This window comes from Thermobia domestica, chromosome 9 (assembly GCF_964235325.1).
Source record: "Thermobia domestica chromosome 9, izTheDome1.hap1.1, whole genome shotgun sequence".
NCBI classification, from domain to species: Eukaryota; Metazoa; Arthropoda; class Insecta; order Zygentoma; family Lepismatidae; genus Thermobia; species Thermobia domestica.
The window spans coordinates 78,120,563-78,143,001 of NC_137462.1; the positions used below are offsets into that span (position 1 = coordinate 78,120,563).

Genomic DNA, 22,439 nt, shown 5'->3' on the forward strand with positions numbered 1-22,439 from the left:
TGGAAAAACGAGATAGTGCAGCAGCTCTTTTGGTCCACTTTCTCACATTTTTATCTTCTCGATACACAAAATATTGAACAATCTCATTACCTGAACCTTTCTCTAAATGTTCTGAGAGTAGTGAAATAACATCCTTAAATGTTTGCATTTGGAAAATTTTTGAAACAAAATTAAGAGCTGAATTTTGCGAAATTGATTGTCACCTTTTGCAGATTTCATTACAATTCTTTCCTAATGACATTAGAATTACGGCGAATCTGTATGATAGTACTTGTTTCTCTCAAAGAAGAACACAGTAAAGAAGTGAAAAATACTTTCATAAAATATTCGTCATGTATTGTAACTGCGAAAGCTGATGGGACAATTTTAAAAGTCCCATCCAATAAAATCTCTTTAATGAGATCCAGGATTACCAACGTATACTAGTTAAATTAAGTTTTTTTTTTTTTTTTTTTTTTTTTTTTTTTTTTTTTGTAAATTAACTTTTGCCTAATAAGACCAGTAACTCTATGCCAGCATTTTGTTTGACGTTTTCGTATCTAGGTGAATCTTGGATAGGCAAAACTTGAAGCCCCAGACCACTTTCAAGGAGATTCGTTGCTTGGAATTTACAATCTCAACATATACACTGGTTAATTTCTCCACCTAAGGTATTGTTCAATATAATTCTGTATTATGTAATATCCACAGACCTTAATCCAAGCAGGATGATTAGTTACCTTACAAATAACGCGACAGAGCTTGATGGCTGTGCAGGGGTCCATACTATGACGTCTATGGCGCAAATAGTAGTCTTCTTGTTATACGATGTACTGGAATGCCCGAAAAGTTGACACTTACAGCAACAAGGCAGACTAGGAATGTATAGACGAACCTTGGAGCGATAATAATAAGCCTACATAAATTCCGGAAACGTTGGCAAGCTGGGGTGAGTTGGAAACATGTCACCTGACTTCTTACTTTTAATCCTAACTACACTGAGAAAAAAACGTATTTGACGTACGTAAAAACATAGGTTACATGTGTAATTTCGGCAGTTTTTGGACTTAATGATTACGGTAATAAAAAAGTAAGTTTAGTGTAATTGTGTCGGTAGTTGTTGTTTCCAAATAAATTTATTTTAATGGGAAACAGTATTCCAACCTGTCGGAACTGAACACCTGAGCATAAGAGGTAGGTTCTATTCTCTTCTCTTTGGAAGTTAAGTAAAAGAACCGTTGCACCTCTGAATGCTAGTAGTACAATTTTATTAAAATAAAAGAAAATTAGAATTTTAACAAAAGACGAAAAATAATGCTTTGTATATTTTTTCAGAGCTGCCAGAAACCTATGCTCACTAAGAAACCAAAACTAAAAAATCAGACTCTGTTTTTTAACCAAATTTTACATACATTATATGATCAAAATTATCCGGACACCCCCCCAAAACATACATTTTTCTTGTTAGGTGCATTGTGCTGCCACTTAATGCCAGGTACTAATTATCAGCGACCTCAGTAGTCATTAGACATCGTGAGAAAGCAGAATGGGGCGCTACGCGGAACTCATGGACTTTGAACGTGGTGAGGTGGTTGGGTATCACTTGTGTCAGAAGTCGGTACGCGAGATTTCCACACTTCTAAACATCCCTAGGTGTATTGTGTCTGATGTGATAGTGAAGTGGAAACGTGAAGGGACACGTACAGCACAAAAGCGTATAGGCCGACCTCGTCTGTTGACTGACAGAGACCGCCGACAGTTGAAGAGGGTCGTAAAGTGTAACTGTCATCTATCCAGACCATCACACAAGAATTCCAAACTGCATCAGGATCCACTCCAAGTACTATGGCACTTAGGCGTGAGGTGAGAAAACTTGGATTTCAGGGTCGACCGGCTGCTCATAAACCACACATCACGCAGGTAAATGCCAAACGACGCCACGCTTGGTAAAAGGAGCGTAAACATTGGACGATTGAACAGTGGAAAAACGTTGTGTGGAGCGACGAATCACGGTACACAATGTGGCGATCCGATGGCAGAATGTGGATATGGCGAATGCCTGGTGAACGTCATCTGTCAGCATGTGTAGTGTCAAGAGTAAAATTCGGAGGTGGTGGTGTTATGGTGTGGTCGTGTTTTTCTTGGAAGGGGCTTGCACCCCTTGTTGATTTGCGTAGCACTCTCACAACGCAGACATACATTGATGTTTTAAACACCTTCTTGCTTCCCACTGTTGCAGAGCATTTTGGGAATGGCGATTGCATCTTTCAACACGATCGAGCACCTGTTCATACTGCACGGCCTGTGACGGAGTGGTTACACGACCATAACATCCCTATAATGGACTGGCCTGCACAGAGTCCTGACTTGAATCTCGACTGGCCTATAGAACACCTTTGGGATGTTTTGCATCGCTGACTTCGTGCCAGGCCTCAACGACCTACATCGATACCCTTCCTCAGTTCAGCACTCCGTGAAGAATGGGCTGCCATTCTCCAAGAAACTTTCCAGCACCTGATTGAAAGTATGCCTGCGAGAGTGGAAGCTGTCATCAAGGCTAAGGGTGAGCCAACACCATATTGAATTCCAGCAGTACCGATCAAGGGCGCCACGAACTTGTAAGTCATTTTCAGCCAAGTGTCCGGATACTTTTGATCACATAGTGTATGCCAACGAATGAGACTTACATGAATATATGAGAACCTCTGAACCCCAGTCCAAAGTTTGTTTTCAAATGCATGATTAATGTAATTTCTGTAGATGCTTCTGTTCCCTCCGTTTGCCAAGACCAATGATGATCCCCTGTTCCCGGTTCCTCATTTTGTTACATTTTTTTGTCATTAATTTGAAATTAGATGCTAAAATAGCAATTAAAAGTCCCATTAGGCTATATCACCTTTGTCCCTTATGACAAGTCATTTTCGAAAGGAAAACATATTAATAGTTCATTTAAATCACAGTTTCAATATTTTTTCTTCTTATAATTACACTTAAGCACCAAAACCTTGTAACATATTGGCATTTTTATTTCTTATTTTTCTTCCATAAAATCTTTGTCCTCAAAACATTAAGAGGTCTAATCACTTCGAAATCAAAATACTACTACTTTTACAGTAATTGTGTGATATCTTGAAATAGATAATCGAAATGTGGAACAATAGCGCCGTAGACAATACAGTAAACCCCGGTTAACACGAATTCCAAGGGACTGAAAAATCAGGAGTTCGTGTTAAAAGAATTCGTGTTAACCGGGGACCCAAATTTTATTATTCGAATACATTTTCTCCATACATACGCACTACAGTATACAGACTATACATACCACTACAGTATATTATGTATGTCATAGAAAACACTAGAGATGGTATCGAGACGAGAATGTGTAGTCTCGGTTTCATCTCGGTTCCAAATTCGAGACGAGACCAAGACTATTCTCTGTCTTGATACCATCCACAGAATTGTATCGAGACGAGACTGAGAGTTTCAGTCTCGTCTCGATTTCAAAAACCACTCCTCGGTCTCAAATTCGAGTTAAGATCGAGATCGAGACTAGTTTCGGTCTCGGTGCAGAAAATCCAGGTCAAGTTATAAAATTGATAATTCCGCTAGCAGGGTGAGTACCGCTAGTAAGGGAAAGGTATTTATGATTGCTGTCACCAGTTTGGAGTTAGAGAGGAGAGAAGATGTTGTGTCTCGAGCTGTCGTCAGCTCGTCTGCCAAGCACCTGCATGTTCAGCGCTTGATGGAGGACAGAATCAACACCTCATAAGAGAGGAAAGATACTAGTTTCTGACTTTTCTCTTATTTACAAGGCAATTTTCGTCTGTATAAATACTGTATGACAAAAACTGATCTGGAGTGAAATCTGAAATTTAAAAAAAATGATCTGAAAAAAAAACAAAGGATTGAAAGTTCGTGTTAAATGAAAACCTTTACTGACTCAAGGGACTAAAAATTAGTTCGTAATTCGTGCTAACCGAAATTCGTGTTAACCGATAAAACTTCCTATAAGATAACGTACAGCGATGCCGGGACCGAAATTTTGTTCGTCCTAACCGAGTGTTCGGCTTAAGCGAGTTCGTGTTAACGAGGTTATACTGTATTATTTTGCATGAGGTACCGTTATCACGAGTCACCTAGTAGCCTTTCTTTTGCAGCCATTTAGAAACGCGAAAATAAATGCCGATTTTCTAAATGATTGGAAATCGAAAGCAGATAAGTGAGTCGTGATAACGGTATCTCATGTAAAATAATATTGTCTAGGGAGCTCTTGTTCCACTTCTCGATTATCTTTTATCTATTTAAAAATTCACAATTACTGTAAAATTAGCGGTATTTTATTTTTGCCGTCATGGGGCCTCTTAACGTATTGCAAACATATAACTGAAAAAGCATATTTTATACGTACTTTCCGTACGAACGAAAGAACTATATAGGCAGTCAAGATCTCACATATAGATGGACGTATTTGACATATAGCTGACGTATGTAACATACGTATATAAGTATGTAATATACGGAAGACTGCTAGATGTTATACATCCTGCAATGGCGTAATGTAACATCTAAGCGGGAAAAGTATGTAGCATATGGATAACGTATGCTCCGTAGTAAATATAAGGATTCCGTATATTTGCACAACGAATTTTTCTCAGTGCAATTGTACTACAGGTTGTTCAGCTAATTTGGATTTATTTCTTCTTCGGCCATGTGTAGGATATCTCAAAATGAAATTACTTCGCAGCTAGTTCTCAGTAGACGACGGTTTTTACTGCGACTCAGAGCTTTCGAGTGCTCAACATTTCAGTAGCTTCTCAGTTTGATTCTCGTTAGTTGTTTCTACCAACAGAATGCAATTTCTGGATTTCTTGATATCTTTAACCTGCCTACCAGTAGTTTGTTTATTTAAGATTTAGCGTACTTTTTTTTTTCAGCATCAAGGCTATGTGAGAGGTGGACCCGAACAACTCTAATATATTCAGTGCTCTCCCATTGGAAATTAAACCAGAGATTCTGTGCATCAAACGCACGTACGTGCTGTAGCCACTGAATCAGCAGTAAAACTGATGGCATATGACATGTGTCTCATTGCTCTCTAACTTAATAGTTTCCCGTTGTGAAAGTGCGGCAAGGGGGAAGGGATCACGCAATTTGAATGTTCCATATAATTTCCACAATATTTTACCGAAATTCAAAGATTTCTCACCTCCCTTTGAAATCTATGAGGACAAACCAAGAGAAAGCTTTATCCTTCCACAATAATCTAACATATAAATAATCCTTCTACATTAATAAACAGCTGAGGTATACCGCTCCAAACACATGCATGTTTCAAGAAACGATGGTTCATTCGCGGATAAGGAGGTAAAAAAAATGACTTATAACAAAACCTTGCCTGATGGAAATATTATGATTATAGTTTTAAATTTATGAGGGCAAACTGCATCAGGCTCAACATTCACTTCTTTAAAAATAATAATAATAATAATAATAATAATAATAATAATAATAATAAACGGTGTAAGCTTTGAATGCAGTCTGTTTGAAAAGGCTTGAGGAGTCCATCTCCCTGTGTTCCTCACAAACTTTGCAATACATTTTTAAGTCATATTTTCCACCATTTTGAAGGCTTTCTGAATATAGTTCTATGATAACAAGACAGTGCAATATGAAAAGAAAGTTATTATCGAGTTGGCTGCACTGCAATACTTAAGACGTTTGTGATCATGATTGTGCATAAATTATATATATATTGGGATGATATAATGGAAGTATCGAGTTGACCTCTCACTTCCAAAGGATAAAAAAGTGAAAACTGTACTCTCTGGTTAGTAAAAGTTGTGTCCAACTGCAATCATACACGTTTGCCATCGCTCAACCATCAATTGAATTTTATAAAGAAGGAAGTCTGTAGTCAACGATACGAAAAATTATTCAACCGTATTTTACACCGACTAGTCACAAAGGACCCTGCCAAGAAGTGATCGAAATACCAGAAGTGGTAATTGGTGGGAGAGACATCAGAAGACTACAATAGATGAGGAAGTATTTTATATTGCAACTCCGGAAAGTCCACGCCGTCCTTTGAGGGACGTGTGGGCTCACATTGTCATTTAACATGGGGATACGATGTTTGTCCATAGCTGGATGCTTGCGAATAAGTTTATGGTGCATTTCATGGAGTTTAGAACTAACGATCCACAGTAATGATTTCGCCTCGACGAAAAAAGTCGCACGATGGATCATTCCCAGCATAAGCCACTTTTCCAGCAACACCTTCTGTGGGTTAAGAATTTGTTTATGGAAACCATCCTGGACGTTGATCATCATCCAACCACTATCCTGATCATTTACTATATATTATTCTAGCAGATCCATTTCCTGTCAGAGGTGGCAGTCCGATGTAGGAAATCACCCCGGTTATACTGTATATTCAGAGAACTGCACCCTCCAGATCGTGATCCTTGTTGGTCTGGATAAACTTCTGTGACACTCATAGGTGCAACTTTTTCACCTTACTGATTGGGCGGGAACGCATAACGATAATGGTATGGTATATACTTAACCTGTCTGCTAGGTAGGTTTGCTTCCATGAATTTTCTGAGGAGCTCGTCGAATATGCTATTGTAACGTGGGCCCCAGTTTTCAGTTGTCACCGGCATGAAATTTTACAAATCATGGGCCTATATTGCATTCATTCATCGCACTGTTGATGTTTTTCACTGCTAGATGTCCTGAATGTTGCAACTTGAACTCATAAAAGAAAATCGACACAATTGTGTGTTTTCCATGGTGTATTTTCACATGTCCCTAACGAGCAACACACTAACATTGCTTGCATGGTTCATTCATTGGTTGCATTACAGAGGGTGGTTTCCCATCAGACGTAAAATCCACATTTCAATATTACCAATCAAACATCACTATGTCACCCGATATTATTAGGTCTTGATTGATTGCTTAGATGTATTTGAAAATGTTTTAATTTAGCTTTTGAAAAGATTGTCATTATCTATATTCACGATTTGCAAATCCATAACTTCGTTATTTATGGTCATTAACAGCGTCGTTTCCTTAAAGGATGTATACAAGATTCAGTTTTTTAAACCTGTTTTCAACCATTCCTAGTACGTATGACCCCATTGCTTAACAACATTGGAACTTTTAGTGACAGGATCCGGAATCTTTTACTTGATGTATATGGATACTCTTATGATTTTTGATTCAGATTTTTCTTCCGGTGAAGTTTTATCTCTTGAATTTAGTTAATTAACATGGATTTTGTTTTGGCTAGAGTTTAGTGCTCTCTGTTACTAATTGACGCTCCTTTAAACTAGCCTAAATATTCTTTTTCTTCTTTGGCTCCACCTTTTCCTAGGTTTAATGGGGGTCAACGTTCCCGTCCTTAATTCTTTTCCTCCAGCCTCTTCTATCCTGAGCGTCCTCTATCCCATCTCCTTCAAATCGTCTCGTATCTTGTCCTTCCATCTCATTTTGGGTCTTCCCGTTCTTTCTGTTACTTTCATCTTTTCAATTCTCTTTACCTACATAGTTGTCATTTCTTCTTTCTACATGTTCAAAGCATCTGATTTCCATTCGTGAACATTTTAATCATAGATCCCACCTTAACAGTGCCTCATACGTATATAATCGTTCCTTATCCTACCCTTCCTCCTATTACCACACATCCATCTTAACATTATCATCTCCGCCACTTTCATCTTCTTTTCCTATGCTTCAGTATCCTTATGGACTATATCAAAAGGTTAAGGTTTGATTTAACTGTCACTCACTCTCATTGTTACTAATAAGATTGAATAAAATTGCTGGTATAAGGAAGAGATGAAGATATCTACGTCTGAATTGAGGTAGAGAAACCGAATAATTTATCGCAGAATTTCAGAAGATTTAAAGTTTTCTTTCAATTTTTCGGAAGTGTGTTATCATTTATTTCGGAAATGTGTTATCATTTATTCAGTGTATTGAGTCATTCTAAAAATTACTGTGCAACATGATCAGTGGCACTCGATAATCACTGGTTTGACTGAAAGAAATTCTTCAGTGGCAAAGAAATTATTTTCTTATAATTTAATTTAATCTGTCTCCAATAAATTATGATAATCACAATAAATCCTTACGTATACAAAGAAATTAACTGCTGTGTTAAGTACAGTATTAATACGAGAACCTATGCTTCGTTGCGCTTTATAATATAATTCAGTCCCTTTTAAATAAAAGTGAAAGCATTTGTTGTCATTAGTTGCTAAACATTAAGTCACATTATCTTTGCATCTCATTCCAATGTCAAGGGCAAATGGCGGAAAAAATTAATTACTATTATTTCTTTCCTTTTTTAAAAATGCTATTTTTTATTTAATCAGCATTCTTAGTCACACTCGATGCTCAAGAGATAGCTGATCAAAATAATGTCACATGGTGTTTACTTCGTAGCAATTTGTAATGTTTTTATTTGCTGTATGTCAATACTTTCCTTTTACTTTCTCCAGCTGTAGAGATTTTTTTTTTTTTTTTTTTTTGTAAATGTTCTGAATAACCTCATGAAAGAATTTTAATAAATATGGACGCCAGAAGAGTTTCCAATACGTGTTTAACCACGTGATTTTACACTGATGACTTGAAATTTATTATATGTTAGTTGTAAGGTAACTCAAATTGACTACAAGTTATACTCAATGAATCATCATGTTCTCTCCTCAATTATGCCAGCGACTAGTCATTTTCCACATAGATGATTATCAAATTATTACCAGATTCAAAAGCTTGAGCATATTTGTTTCTGTTGCTAATTTAAGTCTAACAAAACACTAAAAGTGCCAGGTGTTGTAACTCGCAAAGTGTTATGAATGTTAGACAATATTTAGCTGAGTGATGTGAGGTCAGTATATTGGCTCCTATCGCCGATTTTGTGTGTGGAGTAGGGATCACTATCTTTATTCAGATGGTTTATTAATTGCGTCCCGATTCTTATTCAACACTGAAAACATTGAGGGTTGATTGAAACCTGGAATCCACCCATTCCCGGTGGGGACATTTAGTCGAAAAAGTAACATCTTTTTCAAGCCAGACATCTTGAGTGAGGTTTTCCTGGGTTTTCCTCATTCACACCAGGCAAATGCCCGGATGGTATCTCACATAACGGTCCCAGGTCGCTTCCTTTCTTCCTTCCCTTTCATCGGATAGTGTGCTCGCCGAGGGACGTCATCCCTCCCGAAAGTGCACACCCAGAACAAAGCCATTCAGATAAACATGAATTCCAGTTATAATTATTCAATATTATTAATGTCTAACGTGGAAAAAACTGTCCATAAAATGAGACATATTCTGGTCGGCAGATCTCTCTGAGTTAAAGAGAATGATATGAGTAATTTTAATAGTAGTATTCGAAAACATGGACAAAAACAAACTTTTTGTAAACCTAAAAATCGATTTTGTAAGGTAAGCCATCCCATCTATTAAGATGAAACTGTACTGAAGTACACTCTCACCAAACTTTTCATTATGGCGCTACAAGACGACACAGTATGGTTAACGAGATATAACCAAGAATTGTGATTAAATCTTAAGCTGTAGTTTTGTTTTTTTATAATGTTGTCTAAAGATAAGACGTTATGTCAATCGGTAGATCAGATCAAGCTGAATAAGATTGACATGCTTGAAGGTAAATTCTAATGCATAGTTTTAGAGAAAACTGAAAATAGAAATTTTTAGGGCTTAAAAAGTATATAATTCGTTGCCAGTCTGATGCAGTTGATAATTTTTCTTCTGCTCGAATAGATTATTTGTTTGCGTATGTACTGCATATGAGAAATATAAGTGTTAAGCAGCAGATTGCATCGATGTTCAACCATCAGTGAAATATATATGCAACTTGTCATATTAATAATAATAATAATACTCTGTTTACGATAATGTCATTAGTCTTGTATTATTAAAGGTAATAATTAATCATCGTTTGGTTTGGTTTCTAAAATAGTATCTACTTTATGTAACAGTTTCATATGTTGTTAGTGCTATTATGTGTTTGTCAAAATGTTTAATAAGCATCATCACATAACTCAATGAGAACTTACGGTGTTCAGTTTAACTATAACAAGCAAGTGAAGTTGTTCGAAGAAGTAGTTGAAACACGGTATCAACAGATAGAATGAAGTGCATAAATGTTCGTCTGAATATGTGAAAGATAATGGAGCCCGTATAAAAAGTTCAGCATTGCATCAGTTTGATTTCTGGAGTGAATTTTTCAAGGCGGTTTCAGTATTTTATTTACTGTTGATTGATATAAATGAAATATCGCAGTATACTTCACTGATTCAAAAGTATGTTGCCTGTTCTGTCTTCGTTATGATAAAAAAGATCAATATAATATATATATTTGATAGAATTCCTGTAGTAGTGTATCATAAGTACAAGAATAAAACTTGAGCCAATTCTTCTGTATTGTTCAACTGACACTGTTAGTAGTCGTTTCACTATATCTTTCATACAAAACTAAACTCTGAACGTGAGTGTGGTGATGGATCTTCATCTTCATTAGAAACATTAGGGCAGGGCAGTACAATATTAGAAATCATTTAAATGCGTGGTTGAAATTAGAATATATAGCTTCATGTTGAATTATATGACGCAGAAACGTCTACTACACAACTCTATTTCTCCGAAAATAAAAACGAAAAGTGAAAAGAAAATCAGAAATAATGGAATAGAAAAATATGAAAGTATTTCGTCTAATTTTTGTATGGTATAAACCAGATTAGTGAAGATTGTTTTATAAAGTCCTAAGTGCTGTAATTAGTATTTTGTTACACAGTGATTTTCCATGTTTACTGTGCAAATATCAAGACAAAAGTTTACTTTTATTTCTGAATTGAAGTTTAAACTCGTGAAATATATATATTCTTACAATAGTTATTTTCTATTGTAAGAATAGTTTGCTTCATACTGTGACGGATACTACAATTTTAAAATTGTCATTCTTCCATCCTGAATTTATTGTCTAGAGATACAAATAATTCTTTTAGTGAATAGGCCTATGTTTACCATAATTTATATTATAGACGCTAGAAGGAGGAAAACAAGTTATGTTTATGTGTGAACTGCGCAATGAATGATCCTTCGAGAAAATTATGTATTATCCCTTGCTTCCTTCTAGTAATCATTATGTTGTTAACTGTCACCAATGAACAAAATAGTCATTTCAACTGTTGAAAATATTCTCACTGCCAGATTGAACTTCCATTTTTTATATAGTGTCTGCTGGTAATTTATTTATACTTTTGGTTTTGTGGATTACTGTAACTTCCTTGTACATTGAATGAGTGGATCAAATTTTTAGAAAATTTTCTAATGCGTGACGTTATGGAAAGTGTTTTATTCCTTTATATAATCGTATTTACAAGGTTATGTCGTCGGAAAACGCCTGCTATACTACTTTGATGGGAAAAAGCAAGAGTTATAGTAAGTTCAGTTATTTTTCTCCACACCTTTAATTCTATTTTTGTGTTATTTGATTCATAGCGATTTGCATTTTTGTGACCATTTCTTCTGGGAATAACCATTTATATTTATTATTGGTTGTGGAGGCTCTTGGAAAAAGTCAGATCGTTACAGTTAAAATTTTATCCGCTACAAAATAAGTTTCCTTTTCCTTAGTTTTAGCAATAAAATTTTAATTTTTAATTATTTTATAATTCAGTCATATCCGGTTGGCCGATGTGTAACATCGGAGTACGCCTTTACACTCCGAGCCAAGATAAAGAGAAACAAGCTGAATCAAAGAGGAGTGGTCGAAATAGGAGAAAAGTGTACAGAGATGTTTGCAGTAGAGTGACCAGACGTTTCATTTTTAACGGGATTTTTAAAATTTTTTTAGAAAGTCATCCAGTGTCTTCAGGGCAAATATCCGTTTTCTTTAAAAAAATGTTTTTGGCTCGTTTCATATATTTTTACGTGTTCTTAGACTCCATAGTTGAGTCTTCGTCTGGAAAGAATTCGGAACTGCAAAATGTACTTTTTGAACAAATAGTTCTTAGTAAATTCCATGTTTCCATTTTTGATAACCTTCCATGAGTAGGTAATAATCGGAGGTTACTTCGTCCTCACTGCCATGAATAATGGCATAATTTTGCTTATTCCTAGGGAATTGTTAAACTGTACTAGTTTGCAGATTGTTTCTTTTTTTTTTAAATTTCTTCTTGCTTTATTTGAACTTGCTTTTTGTTTGAACTCCCAAATAATAATAGGTATCTTCAGTGCGAACTGATCGCATAGTTATAAAAGTTCTTACACATTTGAGTTACCTTATTCAATTTACTAGTTTGACAATTATGTATATTACTAGTTTGACAATATTACTTTGACATACGACTTGGGAATTCAAGATATTAAGTTTCATAACAGACTAGCCAACATACAAGTAAAACGATCTTAATACAGTTGAACAGAAAGAACTTTCTTCTTCTTCTTTTTATTTATTTATTTTGTCATCTACCTTGTTTCGAACTATTTGTCACCATAGTGTAGAACAAAATTATATAAGATAAACACAGTGATCAATTTTTATATTTTCTGTGCATTGTTCTGTTAAATATAAAAATAAATTGTGCAGTTTGCATGTCATTATATAAACATCACCGTCATACTTCCTCCTTTTATTTCCCCTTTACTACTAATTGGTTAACCGACTTGCCTTCTGTGGGTCTGGCAGGGCTGCCTATAAGAGGGGTGGGGCCAAGACCGACATCTTGGTGCGTGTGAAAGATATTTCTTTTATGTTTTCTTCATTCAACTTGTGGATTATTTTTACGTTTAAAATTTCAGACAAGGGTGGAAAAAAATAATCAAAACTTTTCTAGAGCTTAAATTATATTTTTAAAACGGATGTAGCGACTTTTGAATTGTTACTTGACTGTTTTCATAAAAACGGAATTTGTACCTCGGAGAGGCCCTCACAGAAAATTTGTTCTGGGAGCCCACCAATTCAATGGGCCATCGTGGAACTGATCCCATGTTTGATTCCCGATGGTGTACTTTCCTCGCATACTAGATCAGATCTTACTTTAAATAATGAGTCCTACCTTATATAGTTTTGGTGCTAACAACAAATGTTAAACTCCAAGCAAGCAAGCAATTACAAAGAAAAAATATTTTTCTATCGAACTGAGTAAAATGTTCGATTCTGTTATACTCATTTTTTTTAACAGCCTGCATACAGAATATTTGTGGCTCTAATGACACGTTAAATTACATCTAAATCCTTCAAAACATGTCATGTGCATGGCAAATTGGTGGTTAAAGTCTTTATTTTGTTCGCCCTGTGCATACTCACAGCTTTCTGAAGTGCTCAATATTTTTAAAGAAATGACTACTTACCTTGCCAAATACTCTTTCGCAAAGCTAGTTCTTGTGTGTCTTGTCATCCTTTGAGATTTTCCTGTTGCTAATTTCTGATTATGAATTTCATTTTTCAGTAGTTCTCTTCATGATTAAACAGTTCTTTTTTTTTCTTTTTAGATAAAACTTCTTGATTTGTCTAATCCCCCCCCCCCAAAAAAAAAACATTATGGATTCAAAGAATTAAAAAAAGATATTGTTTCAATTTCCTTGTTGGAAATAGAACATACGCTAGATCCGCAATATACTATGTATAAGTTCAAATAAAAAATGAAATTTTGTATAAAAACAAACTTGTATTTCAAGCTTTTTCGTTATTTTTTTTAAATACAGGCACATAACAAAACTATGTAACTACTGGGGACATGGTTGAGAATGAACAAAAATTAAAGAGAGGCTGACATTGTTCATAACCTAAGGTGATCAGTTCGAAGTAAACAGTCACAACAAACTGGCACCTTTATGGTTCAGGAAGACAGTCTTGCGTATATGTTTTAAATATGACCTGTCCCCCAGTTTAAACATTCACTTCTTTCACACTCATCAGAAAAAATGCACACACACTCAAATGCTACAACCAAACAAGAGGTACGCGATCCATTCATGGCTTTTTTTTTCAATGAATTATTTTAATCTTTCAGGCCTGTGAAAAGAAATTCACTTTACAACAGTTCGTTCACAATTAAGTTGTAAACTTCTAGCACTCAAACCCCGTTTCGATTCTCGTCTTCCCATAATCGCATAAAATATCGCATACATACATTACATATTAAAATAACATTAAGATTTGGAGAAAACATGATGATGGGACAGATGATTTCAGGAACATGTTTTCCTGGGGTAGATATGTTGAAGCTTCCTTTTTTCACATGTAATTGATTTTGTTTCACTATAAGTGTTCATTTCGAATTTATGGAAGCACAAGGAAATGTATTAAAAGTATATTGAGAAAGAAATACTTTTAAGTTCTTCAGTTACACCAGAATAGGATGCAAATGCATCCTTGACTGGTATAAAGCGGTATACAAAAGGTGTGAATAGAATTTCATATTCACCATAGAGATCAGTAGGCCATGAATCTACTGGCGGCGATCTCAGAGTTTATTGACGTAACTAGTTTCGCACCGTGGAGTACCTTTTTAAGATACAGTTTATAACATATAACTTTCGATGGTCAAAATATAAAATATTCTCTACGTGTTGAGCACAGAGCTGTTCTGCCGCAGAAATTTTCCTACGAACTTTCTTCTGAAGCTGCTGGGGCTTCTGTTCCTGGGTTTTCTTCTACTTTCTGTTCTTCGGGTTGTTCTGCAGCTGGTTTTTCCGAACTCTCTTCCTCAGTTTTAGCTGGTACTTCTGGTGCTATTTCAACATTTTGTGGTTGTGGTGGTGGTTGCTCCTCTACTTTTGGTTCCTCAGGTTGAGGTGGTTGTGGTTCGTCTTGAAATTGGAGCTGTGGTTCTTCTGAAAGTGGTTCCGATCCTGATCTTTCGGATGCGACTTCTTCACTTGGTTTTGGGCTTTCTGGTTCCTCTTCGTTCTTTGATTCTTCCGCGGCTGGTGCTTCGGTACCTTCCTCAGCTTTGTTCTCATTTTGTGGTGTTTCAGATGATTCTTCAAGTTTCTCTGACTGTGGTGCTTCGCTGCTTGGAGCTTCTGGGGGGGCAGTTGCATCTTCTTTAGGTTGTTCAGGCTCTTCATTTTTCTCAACTGCAGGTTCTTGTGGTTGTTCAGGAACTGCGTCATCCTGAAGAAGTACACTCTTCTCTTCAGGCAGTGCAGCTTCTGGAGCAGCTGTGCTTGCTTCTTCTGCTTTCTCTACTGCTTCTTCAGTGCTAGGTGCTTCTTCCTTCACTTCCTCTGGTTTTGGTGGTTGAGGTTCTTCGTCTTTCTTCTCTTCTTCTGGTTCAGGTTGTTTTTCCTCATTCTTTGTATCTTCTGGTTGGCTTTCTGAATTGCTACTTCCTTCCTCTTCATCTCCCGAGCTTCTTACTACTCGCGTAACGGAACCTTCTCCTTCATCCTCTTCCTCTCTTGCAGGTGCGGCTGTCGTGCTGTCAGCAGCTTCAGAGGGTTCACTGCTTTCTTCTTTGGCGCCTTCGCTGTCACCCTCGTTGTTTGATTCTTCTTTAGGTTCTTCTGCGCTTTGTTCTTTATTTTCCTCTGGAGCTGATTCGTCATTATTTCTTAACTGTGCTGGATCCTCACTAGATGGTTGTGTTTCTTCTACCTTTGGTTCTTCTGTACCTGGTGCATCATTTTGAAGTGATTCGGATAGCTCTTCGGTTTTAGGGGGTTCTGGAGAAGGTTGTTCTTCGCTGGGTTGGGGGGCATTTTCCTCAGATTTACTTTCAGAACTTGCTGATCCTTGAGAATCTTGATTCTCGGATTCATCCTGAACTGGAGTTGGAGTAGGCTCTTCTTCTTTTGGCTGTTCGGGTTCTTCTGATCCCTCTTTAACTGCTAACTTATCTGCTTGGGCACTGGCTTCTTCTTTAGCTGCTGTAGCTTCTTGAGGAACAGCGTCAGCAGCAGCAGGAGGCACAGCGTCAGCAGCAAGAGCTTCAGCGTCAGCAGCAGGAGATTCAGGAACTGCAGGGGCTGGTAATTCTTTGGGTAATTCCTCTGCAGGAAGGGCTGGAGCTTCTGGGTTCACTGACGGTTCTGCTGGAGCATCTGCTGCAGGGGCTTCTGAAGAAGGAGAGCTTTCCTCTTCTTTCGGTGCTTCTGGTTGTGCTTCAGGTGCCTCAGAAGATGGGGCTTCTTCTTTTGTTTCTTCTGGTTGAGATTCTGGATCGGCAGCAGGTTGAGGTGTTTCTGTAGGTGCTTCTTCCTTGGCTTCTTCAGCTGGAGGATTCTCAGCAGGTGGGGCAGGGGAATTTTCTTCTGCTGGTTGCTCCGCTGGCTGGTTCTCCGAACCGGCTGGTAGCGCATCATCTGCTTGTGGTTGAGGGAGTTCTTTACCTGCCACTGACGAGTAGTCGCTGATGACCAATGGTATTACAGGACGAGGCTTGTCGTTTTCAATGCCAACGGGCATGGCTGTGATGGATGCCACCATCGCTAGTGTCAACAAAAGTACCTTCATTGTGAAATCTGAAAAAAAAAATGTAAGAAATAATATTATTGTATTTGCCATAATCTGTTGTATGAATATCAGACAAAAAAAATAGCATTTAAAATAAATTGCAAACATTTGAATAACTACTTTTAAAAGGAGAGGATAAATCAATTGAGTAATTTGTGTTATTTGACACAATATAAAGATTTAGTGAAGTATCTTTTAAATTGCTGAGGAGTCTAATATTATTAATTCCCATATTACACTTCTAAAACAACATATGTCTTTTAGTGTGTGTAAATAGTTAGTACATGTGCTTTTTTTGTTTACGTAAACCGCGGCGGAATCGTAGAATTTTGGTGTTCACCGATTATCGTGCAATAATTCGAAGCTAAGAAATTAAATGGGGCAAAAAGAGTGGAGATATTAGTTGATGGCATAACGGCGCATTACACTATTAATAAAGCCGTTCATTAAGACAACAAGATTTTTGTTTCTTAATGGTCACTAACATTTTATAACACATGTGAAAGATAGGGAAAGTGTTTTTTTTAAATATATTTATGATGAGCCACGGTGGCTAAGTGGTAGAGCATTTATCTCTGGTGCAAGGAGCCCCAGGTTCGAGCCTAGGGCATATGGACAGCGTCCTTTCCGTCGATTTTTTGAAGGTTTCTGGTTTCCTTTTCCTTAGCGTAAAGGATATAACGTGGGACATTAATTTTTTCTTTCATTTCATTTTTAAAAGTTTAAACAAGAGATATATAAGTATAAATCAATTACAAATAAGAAAATATAAATGTCGAACATTGGGTATGAAAATACTTCGTTCAATGTATTGTATTTAAGTAAATAAACCTGTTATTTTTCGGTTTTACTTTATTATTTTTTATTATTTGAAATTGGTCACATGAAGTCTCTATATGACTTTTCTGATTTTATCATTTAGAGGCAGTATGTGTGTAACATCACAATAGTAGTATCTACATACTCATACTTACACAGAAAACAGTAGGTACAAAATAGGGAACATGTACAGTTTTCCTGTTTGAAACAATATACCACTGTTATACAGGGTGTTTCAAAACAACACCAACAACGTTTGGGAGATGATTCCTGACAACAAGATAAGACAAAAAGTATAGACCACCTTGGCGCACAAATGCTTCCATTCGGAGTTACAGGCTGCGAAAAAAAAAAGAACTTTAAAGGTCCATAGCTTCAAAACTATGGGACCTACCGTAGTCGTGTCAAGACTATTTAGGAACTAGTATGTGCTTTATTCAAATGTCCAAGTTTCAGAATCCTGTGGTACTTCCGCAATAATTTCTATAGGGGTCGTTGGTGAGTACTTCAAATTATACGCCCGTAGCCAAACTCTCTACATAAAATTTGTTGCGTGAGTACTTTTGGATTCTGATACATGTATTTTTCGATAGCACATGTATTAGTTCCTAAGTGAAGTCAACCCGACTACGGTAGGTCCCAGTTTTGGAGCTATGGACCTTTAAAGTTCATTTTTTCATGTTTTCGGCAGCCTATAACTCCGAAAGGAAGCATTTGTGCACCCAGGTTGGTCTATACTTTTTGTCTTATCTTGGTATCAGGAATCACCTCCCAAACGTTGTCGGTGTTGTTTTGAAAGATCCTATGTAATATGGTAATGAACAATTACGCTGATGAATAGAACTTAAGTACAAGATACATAAGGTAAAATAAAATATTTCATAATTAATGGAATGGATGAAAGCCCGGCAGTATTTTGCCAAAGTTTTCCATGCATGCACAGGGAGCAAGACGTTGTGTGACGTGACGACAGTGTGACCGTAGCGCCGAATGAGCAACGTGGGAGCATATTGCATAGAATGAAGTCGCTGTCTGTGATGAACATACCGCTTGTAAAGACCATTTCACTCTTTCAGTAGTATCAGGAGCCATCATAAGACATAGTACCTTCAGTTTAAGTTATTGCCTCCGTAGAAAAGTGCTATTTTTGTTCTAATCACGTGTTTCTTTTTGTTGTTTCCTGTATATCATTACTGCGGCACTACTTTCTATATGTGGTTCAAGTTCCACAACTCTATACCACATCGAAGTGACACAGCATGCGAGACTTAACTTTAGTCCTTAAGTATTGCACATTAGTGTATTTTAATATTTGAATAATATATGAGGAACTGTAGTATTTGAAGGCAGATCCTAATCTATTTACCTAGCAGAAGGAAGCGAAGCCATTAGTGCCGAAAGAGGCCATTTTATATGGTCAGCCGCTGTGGAGCATTAGAGCACAGAACACCATGTTACCTAAATTTGTACATCGCTCCATAAGATTACTGTAATTGTAGCGTGGAGCCGACTGAGACATTTCAAAGTTGAATATTGCGCAGAAGCGATAGCGTGAAGTGGGTTACAGATGGGAGATTGGAAGAGAATAAGATGCAACTTTATAGGATGGGGGAACCAATTTTCTTTCGTTTTATAAATAGAATAAATTGGTGAGAGATTAAAAGTAAAGATGGTTTTTAAAAAATCCTTAGATCTAAGAATTTCTCAAGATCGAAATGAGTGTATTTCTGAATTATTACCTAGAATGAATATTAAAAACCAACTCAGTTCCTATTGTAAATTAAATCAAATTTAAATTTATTTGTATTTAAATTCAAAACACTATGATAGTTCTTGATAGATTGATGATTATGGAACATTTCTGGATGATATAACACTAAGTTTATTGCGAGGCACAGTTTTGATGGTCTTGCAGTATATACACGTATATATGCGGTTTGTAAATATTTAAGCTCTAGTACCACCATGAATTCTAGATTATTATTAGCGCATTTAACAAACAAAAAAGTCCGCAGATGATTTATATATATATATATATATATATATATATATATATATATATATATATATATATATATATATATATATATATATATGTGTGTGTGTGTGTGTGTGTATAACAATCGAGAGATCTTATTAAGCTGAATAAAATTATGCTCATGCGTAGTTTCCGATAAAATGGAGGAAAACAAACTAATATTGTAATGTATCTTCATTAAGCTAATACATAGAATAGTTAATGAGGTATATCTTAAAATTTTCATTAACTCTTAAATTTTAATTTGTGTTTAAATTAAAATATTGTCAAAATATAAAACGTATAATATATCAGTCAATAAGATCAAATCATCAAGCTAAACAAGGTAACGTGCTTGAGGGTAAATTTATCATGTGAAGTTTTTAAGAAAATCAACGAAAGTGAACTTTCGTAGCGCTATAAAAATTTGTCTTTCGTTGCCAATAATAATTGACGTTGGTTCCAAACCAGAAGAGCTCCCACCGGGAATAGAACCCAGGTCTTCCACGTCAAAGGCGCATACTCTAACTTAACCACGAGGGAGCTCGAGTTTACAGGAAGAAATTTTTATTTATTTATGTAACGCTATTAACTAGCAGATTGTTGCCTTTTCTTCAATTACTCATATTACTACTTGTAATGTGAACTAAATAATTACATCAAAACAACAGGCGAGCATTAATGTAATAAATTATATAACGAAAATAAGTTTATGGAATTCAGAGTAACTGAAATAACTAATAATATAATTGAATAGAAGTTAATATTACTCTTATTAAATCGCCTTAAGCGTGCATATTTCGAAATGTATCATTATATATATATATATATATATATATATATATATATATATATATATATATATATATATATATATATATATATATATATATACCTTTGTATTAACATTATTAATATAAGTACATATTAATACTTATAATTGAATGCGAGTATAATGATTATATAGTGATTCTCTACGTAACTGATCAGCATTGAAGAAATTCAAAAATTATTTATTAAAAAAAATATTTGCAGGGCCCGCGGTGGCTCAGTGGTAGAGCGTTCACCTATGGTGTGTGGGGTCCCTGGTTCGACCCTAGCTTGTGGCAAGTGGACTTTGTGGTGGGCAAACATCGAGTGCGTGGGCTTCCTTGGAATTCTCCCATTTCCTCCCACTGTCTATTCTACCATTTCATTCATTTCTTATCATCATCACCTCCTTTATCCCACACGACATAACTGCAGGACGTAAAACTCGCAGATTTCATTTTTTAAAATCTGTTTGCAGTTTTGAGATGAGCTTTGGGTTATTTTATCGTATCTGATGATATAAAATCGATAGGCTGTTGACGATTTAAATATTGACATACTGGACAGCACACCTTCCAGTATCGTTACTTTTGGTTTTGTAGACCGGATTGCTACTTCTTATATCGAATGTTCTAAATTGTTTTAGATGTTGAAATAATTCAAAAACTTCTTTGTCTGCTGGGAATCGAACCAGGATCGCACACACCAAAGATAAGCGAGTTGAACTATTCTGCCACAAAACAAGAAGCAAAATTTATGGTTAAAAGTTAAAAAAAAAAAGAAGAAAGAAACATAAGAATGTGTTCAATTATCTTGTTTCCTGCAGACATCTGATTGGTTGCTGAGCTGGTCTTTCGATTTCCTTCATGATTAAGGTGCAAGGAATTAACAACTTTCTCAACAGTGCAAAAACACTACGACAGAGAAAGAGAGAGAGAGAGAGAGAAAAAAAAAAATGAGAATACTTCACGAAGTGGGTTCCACGGGAAAGTTGTTCAACTGTTGTCGATTTGTGCTTCATTTGACCAGTCAGTTACAGACGAATTATCATATTAAAAAAGATTGAAAAAAAAAATATTGGCCTACATAAAAGTGCATTTCTTCAGGGAGTCAAAGGCGCGGGATATTAATTACAAAGAAGAGAAAATTTGTTGTAAAAAGAAGATGCTCATTTATCTATTACACATATTTTCTTTTATCTGTGGTTAATACTTCGAATGTTTTCTTTAGGTTTTCTATCTAAATTCCTTACAATATGAATATCAAACGACGAATTAAATTGTGTACGTGTTGCGTCATGTTGTTACGTATTTCTTATGTTTATTAGCGTATTACAAATCTGTTACAAACGTGCAACCTGAATTTTCAATTAATAGAGCACTCAGACGCAAGCTTTTATTATTTCTCTACTTTCCTCTCCCTCTCTCTCTCTCTCTCTTTCCTGCCTATCTGTCCTGTACATTTTCATTATGTGTACATATATTCATCTCATTTGCATAAATCAGAACATTGTATTTAAATACGATTTACAACGACTACTTGTTAAGTACTCCTAATTTTTGTTTTTCAGTTTCTTCGCTTGTTGTTGAATAAATTTAGTTATTGTTTCTGTATATATATATTTAATTCTCACTCTATGTGTTACATTCTGTAGCGTGTACATGCCGCATATTTGCATAACCTTAGAAACTTTTCGTAATAGAACCACTTACTAGTAGCTTTAATATTAGGTGTATTTTCGTGTCACAGATTAGAACATTTGATTCAAATTATCTGTGTCTGTTGAACACCTTTTAGACCATAGCCAGAAGAAAGAAAGAAAAAATAAAAAGGAATATTTCTTTAAAAAGGCATGAACCTTTGGCATAGGGACTTGAAAACTATTTTAACCATTAAAATCTTGATAAAAGGAAAAAGGAGAGATCCTTCATAGATACGTCCACTCGAGATGGCCTTGCGTAAGACTGCAGTAACTTGATAATCTAAAATTTGCATTGATCTAAATTTATAGACTGAAATATAACAAATGTTTTATTTTGCTATGTTTAATGCGTATCTTCAGAATTGTTAGGATTTATTTTTTTGGTGGCTTTCTCGGAATATTTGTATGTAAATCAGGATCTTGCTATTTTCACAATCATTTATCTTTTCTGGACAATTCAACTATGTGTATTTTACCTGCCTCCGAAACATAGCTAAAAAGCCTTGATAAAAGACAAAGTTGTTAATCAGAGTGCATTACTACATTTCAGGAGTATTGTGAGTTGCAAATTTAATGAAATATTACTGTATATACACACGGTGGTTGTATTATTA

At 35.8% G+C, this 22,439-nt stretch overlaps 2 protein-coding genes across 4 annotated transcripts in view; one reads left to right on the forward strand and one right to left on the reverse strand.

Moving 5' to 3' along the window:
• LOC145694772 (serine/threonine-protein kinase S6KL-like) overlaps positions 1-22,439 on the forward strand; it is a 388,845-nt gene that overhangs the window by 207,171 nt on the left and 159,235 nt on the right. The gene's annotated exons all lie outside the window — the stretch shown is intronic.
• LOC145694771 (uncharacterized) overlaps positions 13,666-22,439 on the reverse strand; it is a 33,607-nt gene continuing 24,833 nt past the window's right edge. Inside the window, exon 2 of the mRNA XM_081771393.1 lies at positions 13,666-16,485. Coding sequence (XP_081627519.1) covers positions 14,624-16,477 — 1,854 coding nt within the window. The 5' untranslated portion in view covers positions 16,478-16,485 and the 3' untranslated portion in view covers positions 13,666-14,623. The remainder of the gene's footprint in view (positions 16,486-22,439) is intronic.